Raw genomic sequence first — 11,958 nt, forward strand, 5'->3', positions numbered from 1 at the left:
TTTAATATTTAATGCTTATATATATCCGTTGTTTTGATGTTCGGCTCTGGTGTTGTAGGACTTGAGTAGCCAGTAAAGTGGTGACAAGAACAAGTCTTGAGTTTGTATTTTTCTACACAAATATGATTGTTTGGGAGGGCATTTGGCATTGAGATTTGGAATATAATCATAAATTGGTACAGATTGATTTCAGAGCTTTGTCAACATATACTTGGACAAATTTACCAGAATCCCATGCATTATACTGTTTGAAAATATCAAAATAAACTGCAATTTCTTTTTTCTATTGTGGAGGGGCCAAAGAGGGAAGTCAATATAGGCTAAAAGCCCAAGATTGTAGGGAGTATAATGGGCCTTTAAGCCTACTTTTTTTTATGTGGACTTTTGTTAGGATCCAATTTAGCCCAAGTTTAGCTTCCTATCTTGCTGTAGATTTGGCAGCAAAAAACCTCACAATGTTGCATTGATGATGTAAATCTGCCTTAGAGAAGAGAATGTAAGAGACTTCTTGGACATCTGACTCCTGTGAGAGTCCTCCAAATACGCAGGTTCACGGCCTAATATATACTGCATACGAGTCAAGCGATGAAATCACATACTCTTTCCATTACATTACAATGTTATACACTTATATCTGTATAGAGTTCTTCCTATCTACTTGTACTCTAGAGTCAGATGCTCGTTAGTTCATAAAGTCGAATATTAGTTTCATGAAGATTGTCATCGTTAGCTAAGTGATAGTTAAAATGTCAGTATGAGATAATATGATCTACCTACATGTAACTTATCATCATTGTTTACAAATGCTGTAGGTTTAATCTTACCCTCACTGAGGAACTTTTATGATGTTAATTGTTTTGCCTCCTTTACATCATAATTGTCGAACTCTTTTATACTAGTCAAGGAGTAGATCCTATAAAGAGAATTCGTGTATGGAATTGATCTCAATTCTCATGTGAGAAATGCCACCTTAAGATATTGGAGCTTTAGCTTACATTTAGCCCAACAGATAGAAAAAAAAAAGAAGAAAAAAACATGAGAAAAGAAAAGAAAAGAGAGAAAATAGCATGCATCAGCAATTGACTTTGATTATTAAAAATTAATCAAGGAGAAATACAGTTCTACATTATGAACTGACATGCAGAAGACACCTAAGGACTACAATACTACATATACAGATTACAGATTGCATTCAGCACATCAGGGAAGCCAAAAATGGGGCTCAATTGCTTAAGGTCAGAAGTAATTCAATCCACCTTGTGTTAGGTATGATGGCAATAACGGAGATGTTATACAAAATGCTGAGTTGGGTATTCATTCTCAAGTCCATTATAGTCATAATAGAGCCTCTCTCCTTTACGTATATCCCTATTTGCAATTAGCAAAACTCTGCATTCACCACCGACATCATATCTTACACACTTCAAGTTCTGCTTCTTCTTCCCCTCCCTGCATTAAAAGCAAGTTCAAACTGGTCACTTCAAGCCATTATACAAGTCTTAATAACCAAATCGTGTAGTTAAAGTAATTGGAAACGGTTTCTGAATGAAGGCTGCAGTAATTGGGAAGGAAGCAAAATCCTTTCTAGGATACCGGCTTCTCCCAAGGGCAAATTTAGTTTCTGTCAGTAACTCAATTCCCATTGATATTCACTATCCGTTAAAAGAAAACTCAGTTCAAAATATTTTCCTTCAACCAAAAGTAGCCTAATTAAGTGAATTCATTTTCTTTACAGTAGGTGACTTGCATATATGAAGATTACATTAAATTAATGCTAATTTACAATATGTGACATTTATATATAAAGAATCCAGTTCAAGAAGGGCCACAATTAAGAAAAAGAAGAGAGCTTACGGAGTGTAGTTGTTGATGCCATTGATAAAGCGTGCAATGTTGCTGCGCTGGTCAGGGCATACTACAATGCTTTGTGAAGGATTACTAGCTGAAAGTAATGTCATAATGCTATCCCCATCATCATTTTCACAGTTCCGGAGATAATCAACATCTCCAACATATTCTGTGATAATTGTCAAGTCCCAAATGAATATATCTGCTTGTACTGTGAACCTGTTTGATTAAATACCAACTGTTAGTTGATCCTGCTTTTCTGCCATGGTGTGCAAGTCTAAAATTTTAACAAGTCTACTTACCCTTCTTTAGTATCAAAGACAACTAGAAGGGGAGGCCAATCCCCTCTTTCCATCATTTTCTTGCACAGATGCAAGGTTTCGGTGTCTTCTTTTGACATGACCTAAACCAATTGAAAATTCACATTGATCATCAGGGAACCTTGTAGATTACAGCAGTGATAATAATGGCAGCAAAACTATGCTTGATTAATGTCAAGCGTAAGACAATACCATTTTAAGATATCAAACATATAAATGTGTATGTATGAGCTATCCTACAAAATTTCCTTACTGGCAGAACATCTAAAGGGATCAAATAGACAATATGTATTTTTGGAGTTCTCACAATTAGACTTTTAAGTTTTAAGGCCTACTGATGCCCAACTGTAATAGATTAACCTTAGCAAGGGCAATTTTGGAAGTTTAGATGGTTTTAGGTTAGTAGTCCTTACTCGTTAGTATAAATAGGAGATAGTATATGCATTAGGCTTTATGTGAATTGTAAGGAAAAATGTTGAGAGTAGAAACCTCAAGTTACTAGGACTAGGAGAGTGATAACCTAAAGTTATCAAGAGAGTGATAGCCTTAAGCTATTAAACTATCCTTTGTATTTTAATTCTGCCATTATTAATCTAAATTATCAAGCTTTTATATCTTAATTAGTCCTTGAATCAGAAGTTACTAAGTCAGTCCATAACACCAACCCAGCAACAAATACTAAGTCAGATGAGAAAGCTATATTCTAGGATTCCAGTCTGCATATCATTGTTTGTAATGCACTGAGTTGAAGCATCACTAGATTTAGTTCAACTTGGGAAACCTATACCAGAACTCAACATGAATTAGTTGTAATTCAGCATTATGAACCGAATACTTGCCCATCAATGAACTGAACCATAACAAACCTGAAATACTAGTAAAAAGCTCACATGTCTGGCACAACAACATGATTCCAGCAAACAGTGATATTTCTCTTACTAATGCATATCTCATTCATAGATTATGTAACTTGTAATAGTACATACAAACAAAAAAAAAAAAAAAAAAAATAAAAAAAAATAAAATTGTAACAGCCAACATGAATGCATTACCTGCACTCCTCCATCCTCCAAAGCAGCATAATTTGCTGATCTAGGAGCCATGTCTGGGACATAAGTGAGCTCATTGCTAAATTCGGTCCCAACTGATCACTGAAGAGAGCAAGAAAACCTACTCAGATAGGCAACAGAACACAACTGTATAATACTCGGTTTTACTTTCAAATACTGTTTGAAAGAAATAATGACTGAAATTATGAATTGTAGCTCCACTTTCTCTGATAGGCTGCAAAAAGAATTAAGTAAGCGGTTTATGCATTGTGCCATATTTATTTGATATCATTTACTCATGTTGTTAATTTGTTTTAAGGCAGAAGCATATTCCCAATAAAACTGTGAAGGTGATGATCAGGGATAGAAATGGCTATACCTGTGGAAAAACGCAGGTAGTGAAATATATTTGCAGATTTCTAGATTAGCAAATACACACTTATAATCAGAAACTAACTGCATTCTCATATCTGAAGGTTCTGCAAATTGAAAAGGCAAGGAAGGTAAGGTAAAGTTGAGGGGATGTTAGTAAAAGAGAATGTGTTTTAAAGAGACAGGAGTACGTGGGTGCTGAGTACTTACTTGGGTTGACACAACAGAGAACAGTAAGCAGATAATTAAGCATCAGCTGTAGGACTAGAAAGGCGTATGTCCGTAACTACTTAAGGGATATGTTAAATACTTAAATGTAAGGCCAGTATTCCCCAGTTGGATTCTGATTAGAAAGTCGTATGTTTATGTAAGGAATATGTTGAATGTAAGGCCAGTACTCCCCAGTCGGATTCTTGCACAGGCACTTCTCTGTGAGCACTGCAGAGCATTTACTGATTCCGAGTAACCTCAAGTTGGAGAGATTGCTTATCTGATGCGGTAGGGATTCCAGTCTGGGGCATTCCCATATATAGAGGCTTGTGAGGGACCTAAGGCTATCAATCCACTCTGGTATAGCCTTGAGTTGTTTACAGTTGTCAATACGCAGGTATTCAAGATAGAAAAGGTCTTGAATCTCGTCAGGGAGAGCTTCTATCTCCGGATTACCTGAAAGTTGCAAGCAACGGAGGTTGGGAAAGCAAGTATTCAGGGGGGTTGGTGTTTGTTGTTGACACAAAGGTAGAGACGCTCTTGAATTGTGCTTAATATAAAGATGTTCAAGAGAAGCAAATCCTGGCCCCTTGGCTATTGTAATTGCCAACTCTATGCTGTCTGTTGTCAGGGCCTTCAGTTTAGGAAATGCAGGCCTCCATACAGTCAGATGATTCTGATATTGAAAATCATGGTGCTGTCTTAAATCATGGTCTCCAATCGACGACATATTCCACCATCCCTTCAACTTGGGAATGCCCTTAAGCCGAAATGTATCTAGGCTGGGGAATAAGGACTCAGGAGTTGAGCCTTTGTCATTAGCACTATTGCTGCTACTACTAGTATACTTCTCTATGTACTCCACATTATCTAGCCCCTCAAGAAATAGGACTTTTAAATAAGGGAGCCTTCCCAAGTGACAAAGGTATCTGCAGCTTTTACAATTTAATATCTTGATTTGAATCAAATTTGGAAGCCTGCAATGGAGATTATCATTTATCATCCAGCTTGGTAATCTCTCCCCGCCATAACCCTGGATCTTTAGATATCTTAGGTTGGCATGTGGTTGAAGGCCTTCTAGCACCGCCTCATCTTCTTTTGTGCTATCCCTAAAATCAATAGACAAGTCTATGAGCTTCTCCTTTCTTCTCAAGTTTGCCATCCTAGCTCCCAACACAATATCCTTTGGCTGCTTACACACCTGGATACTCAACTCTCCCTTCAGATGGTTGAGGTGCTTAAGGTCTTCCAATCCACCTACATCATTGGCCTCAAATTTACTTCGAGAACTTTTCTCTCTGACTACAAATACGCTTAATGTTTGAAGATTTGTCAGCTTTCCCAACCCCTTAGGCATATGGATCAATTCTGAACACTCACTTAACTGAAGATGTCTAAGCTTGACCAAGTTGCTCATGTCCTTCGGCAACTCTTGAAGGTTAATACACGAATACAATTGAAGTGATAGTAGATTCACCAGCTGCACAACTGAGTTAGGTAGTTTCACTATAGCAGTCTCTGACAAGTCAAGATGTCGCAAGCAAATTAGCTCACCTAGCGATTTTGGTAACTTCTTTATCCATATCCCGTGTAGGTCCAATATCTTCAAACACTGAAACCTTGAAAGCATTACTTTATGATAGATGAACCAGTTCCTCGCTGTTAAGTTTGTTTCCCTAGATACAACAAGGAAGGACTCGAGGTATTTAATTTTAGAGAGCGAGGAAAGGACATCCCATGATGAGTCCACCACATTGCCAACAGACACATGATGAACTCTTTCATCAAATTCTACAGTGTTTGAATCAACCATCTTATACTTGTGTCCTGCAAGCATGACAACAGCATCATGCATCACATCATGCATCTTTAAGCCACAACTTCTCTGGAAAAAACCACAGTTTAGCAAGCTGAGAATATATTCTTCCCCTGCTTCTTCCAAGCTTTGGTTCTTATATTGTGGCTCTACGTAACCCAAACAAATCCAGAGACGAATCATTTCATCTTTATCATATTCAAACCCCTTCGGAAATAAAGAACAGTAAGCAACACAAAGCTTCATCTTTGCATCTAGTTGGTCGTAGCTAAATTTAAGTGTATGCATAATGTCACGCCCATAGGTAGAGAAATTTGCAAGCTGATCATTTCTAAAGGCCTCCCATTCCTTCTTTGTAATTTTTCCTGCTAAAAGGCCGCCAATACTCCTTATAACAAGAGGCACATTAGGACACATCTTTGCAATCTCTTTCCCAATAGCCTTCACACCCGGCTCTTGTAACTGTGTAAAAGCAATCTGTTTAAAGAGTAGCCAAGAGTCGTCTTCTGTTAAATCCCCCAGCATGTAAGGACTGGTGGAGTCCATTGTTGCAGCAACTTTCTGATCGCGTGTGGTAATGAGAAGTTTACTCCCATAGGCACCAACTGCTAGCAATTTCTTTAATTCTATCCAAATTAGCCTCAAAGCTCCATTGTCCCAAATATTATCCAGAACAAGCAGAAACTTCTTTCCAGCAATTGCTTCAAGGAAGTGATGGTACAACTGATCTATACCACACCTGCGAGGCATTTCATCCATAGCAGATGCTAAAATCTTCTCCAGCACCTCTTCAACACAAAATCCCTTAGTTGCATCAACCCAAAACCGAACATCAAAACAGCATTTCACCCTTTCATCACGATACACATAGCGAGCCAATGTCGTTTTCCCAACTCCACCAATCCCAACAATTGATGCAACAGAGAGGGTCTCTGAAGAAATGAAAATGTCAGAAAGCATGCTTATGATGGTGTTTCTTTCTACGTCTCTCCCAATGACTACATCAGAGATAATTTGAGACCCAGCTGCTTGAACACTTCCTGCCTGTGTTTGGTGTGCAGGTAGTTCACTAACAATGCTACCAAACCGAGCATGGTCTCTTGCAATGGATTCTAGTTTCTTCCCTATATCCTTGATATTCCGAGCATCTCTAAATCGAGCAATAAGCTGGTTTGATGTAGAAAAGAACAAGCATGCCTCTTTCATGAACCTACTTCACCCACAACTTTTTTATTCTTGGATTTAACTGCTTTTGCATCCAAGAAGTTCACCAACCTGTTAAGCTCCCAGCTGAGCTTCTCGAGCACATCTTGTTGAACATGGCTGTGCTCTTGCATTAAGTCTGCATCAAGGAGTGCAGCTTGAACGATGGTCCTTGTTTCCTGAAGGCTTTTCACTTCAGACTCGAGGTTCACAACTGACTTGATCTCTTGACAACTTTGGGAAACCAATTTCTTCACAGCAAGTTCAATGACTGCAGTCTTAATGGCTTCACCCATCTTATTACTCCCTGGTTGGTCTCCTCTTTCTTGAAGATTCATAGTCGTAATAAGCAAAATATTATTAGATTTATCTTAATACACAGTATATTATTGGAATGTCATGTTTTTATAAATCATACTACGAAAGTACGAAGTTATATACAATTAAAGATACTAATAGTCAAAGTTATGGTAAAAATCAAAATTATTACGATTATGACTGCAGTCTCAATGGTATGTCAGCATGTTGAATTGTAATTCTTCTGCCTGCTACGAATTTTTTTATATTTCACCTGATATTTATAATAAATTACAAAATATGGTCAAAAATTTTAAATTTAAACCAAATGAATTTTTTTTAAAAAAAAAAATACAGAAAGAGTAAGTTCATCAGATAAATTTAGCCAAAATGATATAAATTCAGATATTTTTTTCTCAAATAAAGTAATATGATCCAAACAAAGACAAAGTATTACTACATAAAATTAAATTTGAAAAGAAAAAAAAAAAAATCACATAACTGTCAGATTTATGAAATTTATATTTTTCAGTCCAATCTTATAGAGTAATAGTACTATAAATATTTAAAATTAGGATCCGGTGAGAAACTGAGAGCTATAACTCAAAATGAGAACAAAGAACTAATTTGAGTTTTTAAGGTCATCATGGTTTTTCTTTTGACATTGTATGAATGAAAAGTTATTGAATTACCTAAAATAGTTTTAAGTCTAAGAGAATTATAAATCTATGGTTATTGAAGCAATTTCATGATTATTAAAGTGTTTAATAATTCAGTATAAGCCGCAAACAATCTGAGTATAAAAATTTGCAAAGATATAAAAGCTACTTCTCAATAAATACTTTGTACAAAATACTTTCGCTATATATTCATCGATCTCAGTAAAAAAAAATATAAAAAACAAACTTACATGTAAGAGCGAATTTTGGCAAAGAGTGCAGAAAAGAGGAACTGTATATCAACGAAGCAGTTGCTGGTTTCAGAGCTGAATAATTAAGAATTCAGAATTGATTTTGCAATCTTGAGGAAACTTCTGCCAACTTGGTAGGGTAGATTTATATCAGTACATGTCACCCACCGTAGACTTAGCATAAATTTAATACTAGTATATTGACTTGACTTGATCAGCACATACTTGTCAGTATTCATCTATAGTAGTCCTGTAATATTTCCTCTATTTTGTACTCCGTATATGGAATTGATCTCAATTCTCAAATGAGAAATACTACCTTAAGATCGTCAAATTTTTTGTATAATTTTTGGGAGCTTTAGCTTAGATTTAGCTAATACTCGTACAAAAAAAAAATGTAGTATGCAATTATGAATCAGCAATTAACTTTGATTTTTTAAATTTGCTCAAGAAAAAGAATACAATTCTACATTATGAACTGACATGCAGAAGACACCTACGGACTACATATACAGCTTACAGATTGTAACTCGGCACATCAGGGATTCAGGGAAGCCAAAAATGGGGCTCAACCGCTCAAGGTCAGAAGTAAATTCAATCCATCTCTATGTTTAGGTATGATAGGAACAATGGAGATCGATGTTATACAAAATGCTGAGTTGGGTATTCATTCTCAAGTCCATTATAGTCATAATAGAGCCTCTCTCCTTTACGTATATCCCTATTTGCAATTAGCAAAACTCTGCATTCACCACCGACATCATATCTTACACACTTCAAGTTCTGCTTCTTCTTCCCCTCCCTGCATTAAAAGCAAGTACAAACTGGTTACTTCAAGCCATTATACAAGTCTTAATACCAAATGATATAGTTGAACTAAGTGGAAACGGTTTTTGAATGAAGGCTGCAGTAATTGGGAGGGAAGCAAAATCCTTCCTAGTATACCGGCTTCTCCCAAGGGCAAAATTTAGTTTGGCATCAACATGTATATATGAAGAATACAGTTCAAGAAGGGCCGCAATAAAGAAAAAGAAGAGAGCTTACCGAGTGTGGTTGTTGATGCCATTGATAAAGCGTGCAATGTTACTGCGCTTGTCAGGGCAGACCACGAGGCTTTGTGAAGGATTACTAGCTGAAAGTAATGTCATAATGCTATCCCCATCATCATTTTCACGGTTCCGGAGGTAATCAACATCTCCAATATATTCTGTGATAATTGTCAAGTCCCTAATGGATTTATCTGCCTGTACTGTGAACCTGTTTGATTAAATATCAACTGTTAGTTGATCCTTCTTTTCTGCCCCAGTGTGCAAGTCAAAAAATTTAACAGGTCTACTTACCCTTCTTTATGATCAAAGACAACTAGGAGGGGAGGCCAATCCCCTCTTTCCATCATTTTCTTGCACAGATGCAAGGTTTCGGTGTCTTCTTTTGACATGACCTAAACCAATTGGAAATTCACATTGATCAGGGAACCTTTTAGATTACAACAGTGATAATAATGGCAGCAAAACTATGCTTGATTAATGTCAAGCGTAAGAGAATACCATTTTAAGATTTCAAACAAGTAAATGTGTATGTATGAGCTATCCTACAAAATATCCTTGCTGGCAGATCACCTAAAGGGATCAGACTGGCAATATGTAATTTTCGGAGTTCTCACTTCTCACAATTAGACTTAGTTTTAAGGCCTACTGAGTTGAAGCATCACTAGATTTAGTTCAACTTGGGAAACCTATATGTATATTCTAGGATTTCAGTCTGCATATCATTGTTTGTAATGAACTGAGTTGAAGCATCACTAGATTTAATTCAACTTGGGAAACCTATACCAGAACTCAACATGAATTAGTTGTAATTCATGCATTATTAACCAAATACTTGCCCATCAATGAATTGAACCATATCAAACATGACATACTAGTAAAAAGCTCACATGTCACCACAACATGAATCCAATTCACAATGACCTTTCTCTTACTAATGCATATCTCATATTCTCATAGATAGATTATTTGATTTGCAATAATACGGAGTACATAAAAAAAATGTAACACCCAAAATACATGCATTACCTGCATTCCTCCATCCTCTAAAGCAGCACAGTTTGCTGATCTAGGAGCCATGCCAGGGACATAAGTGAGCTCATTGCTAAATTCGGTCCCAGTTGCCATCAACGCGGTAGCTAAAGATGCCATCTGCTCCAATCTCCGATTAGGGTCTTCAGTTGGGTTAAAGGGCAACAACTTCCTGCTCTTTTTTGACACCACAAAGCTACTAGAGCGCTTCTTTCTTTTGCGAGAATCTATAATCAATTTAAAAACTTCAACAATCACCACCACATTATCTACCAAAAACTACCAATAGACATAAGGGTTGATAAAACGGAGTGCCATAAAGAACGGTTTTAGGCATCTACCTGCCATTGTCTTTTCATCTTCTACAGGTGACTTTTGTATTCTGAAGAAATCAACAATTTTAGTCTGCACCAAAGGAAATGCTGCCCAAAGGAAGAGAACTCAGTATAAAAAGCTGAAATGCAAACTTATTACATCTTAAAACATGTTCCAACAAGAATATCAAACAGACAAAAATCACAGTAAGAAAATCTTAAGCTCAACAAAAACAACAATAAAATCATCTAATATTTCGATGAGTGTAACCGTAATGCTATCAAGTATCCAACAAAGAAGATTAATCAGAAGCATTGGAACCCTTTACAAGATCTGTCAACCAATACCATTTTGACATGCAAAGTATTCAACTTCAACCATTTGCAAATTACAATGTGTCATATCTCACAACATTTTCCAGCAATGTACTACTAAAATCCCACACCAATTTGAAGCAATAAACCCTTTCATTCACATTTTCCCCCAAATTTAGACCAATTTATATAATAGGACAAACCCTAATTTCATCATTTTTTCCCAATGTTTTGCTATTGCACCACATCAACAAAACCCAAAAACTCAAGTCAATCAATGTTAACCAAATTAAAGCAAACCCCAGTAGCATAGAACAATAGATTAACATGCAGATCCGACAAACTTCACTAATCAACTATTACTTCAGATCCAAACCCCACAAATTTCTAGCTGATTGTCATGTAAAATGGCGAATGATAATGAGAAAATAAAAACCCACAAAATATCAAAAAGAACCCAGAAACATACTTTTGAGCTTCTTGGCACCAGAGCAAATTGGGCAAAACCAGGAACCTTTAGGAACAGCAACAAGAATGGGTTTAAGACAATACAAATGGTACCCTTTATCGCATCCGTCGCATAGCAACAAATCAGGAGCATTCTTCCCAGATCTACACTCTTCACAGCTCACATCTTCAAAGTCCAAATCTGACTCAGATTCAGATTCTGATTCAGGTGATGGTGAAGGGGGTTTATAGACGGGTTTCGGAGCTCGGGTTCTTCGGCGAAGAGCTGCGGAAGCCATTGAAATGGAGGAGAGAGAGAGTAGAAAGGCGGGGAATAGTGATGAATTTGGTGGTGTTGTTGGGGGTATAAGAGGAGTGAAGGTGTTTGGCGGGAGATTATTTTGGTTTCGCGGTATGTTTGTGAAACAGTTTTGGCGGTAAAAGGTGCTTTTGACTTTGGAGAGAAGGATTATTGAAATGGCCAAAATCTGGGTATGTAAGTAATGTAACCCAAATCTAAAATCTTGGTCTATGTTCAATATGAAGTACATCGTATTTTGTTTCCAACAAAAAAAAAAAAAAAAAAAAAACATCATATTTGTGCATTTGTTTACGAGTCGTAATTGTCAATAATATACGAGTACAATTGTATCTCATGTATTAGGTACCATTTTCAAAAGTTTTGACCAACAAATATGTTTATTCAAACAATTGTTATTGATTGAAAACCTATTTGTGCCCGTAAAAAAAAAACCTATTTGTGGGAAATAATACTTTTT

General features: G+C 36.6%; 3 protein-coding genes across 4 annotated transcripts; all 3 read right to left on the minus strand.

The window, feature by feature from the left end:
* Nucleotides 1–1,063: 1,063 nt before the first annotated feature.
* LOC110738848 (histone-lysine N-methyltransferase ATXR6-like) lies at nt 1,064–3,312 on the minus strand. The gene is made up of 4 exons (XM_021919288.1): nt 3,221–3,312; nt 2,151–2,251; nt 1,855–2,067; nt 1,064–1,449 (listed from the first exon to the last, which is right to left on the minus strand). The coding sequence occupies exons 1-4, from the start codon at nt 3,269–3,271 to the stop codon at nt 1,290–1,292; spliced, it is 525 nt and encodes a 174-aa protein (XP_021774980.1). The 5' UTR covers nt 3,272–3,312; the 3' UTR covers nt 1,064–1,289.
* On the minus strand, nt 3,306–11,911 carry LOC110738847 (histone-lysine N-methyltransferase ATXR6-like). Of its 2 annotated transcripts, XM_021919287.1 has the most exons (8): nt 11,202–11,911; nt 10,445–10,525; nt 10,101–10,330; nt 9,366–9,466; nt 9,070–9,282; nt 8,026–8,827; nt 7,309–7,389; nt 3,306–3,319 (listed from the first exon to the last, which is right to left on the minus strand). In XM_021919287.1, exons 1-6 carry the CDS (start codon nt 11,773–11,775, stop codon nt 8,668–8,670), a joined length of 1,359 nt encoding a protein of 452 aa, XP_021774979.1. In that variant the 5' UTR covers nt 11,776–11,911; the 3' UTR covers nt 3,306–3,319; nt 7,309–7,389; nt 8,026–8,667. The 2 variants fall into 2 exon arrangements, with proteins under 2 accessions (XP_021774979.1, XP_021774978.1); XM_021919286.1 differs by lacking the exons at nt 3,306–3,319; nt 7,309–7,389 and adding an exon at nt 7,057–7,143.
* LOC110738846 (putative disease resistance protein At3g14460) lies at nt 3,604–6,845 on the minus strand. The gene is made up of 2 exons (XM_021919285.1): nt 3,800–6,845; nt 3,604–3,696 (listed from the first exon to the last, which is right to left on the minus strand). The coding sequence occupies exon 1, from the start codon at nt 6,819–6,821 to the stop codon at nt 3,900–3,902; it is 2,922 nt and encodes a 973-aa protein (XP_021774977.1). The 5' UTR covers nt 6,822–6,845; the 3' UTR covers nt 3,604–3,696; nt 3,800–3,899.
* Nucleotides 11,912–11,958: the final 47 nt, after the last annotated feature.

The sequence above is a fragment of the Chenopodium quinoa genome, unplaced genomic scaffold (genome assembly GCF_001683475.1).
Source record: "Chenopodium quinoa cultivar QQ74 unplaced genomic scaffold, ASM168347v1, whole genome shotgun sequence".
Taxonomy (NCBI): domain Eukaryota; kingdom Viridiplantae; phylum Streptophyta; class Magnoliopsida; order Caryophyllales; family Amaranthaceae; genus Chenopodium; species Chenopodium quinoa.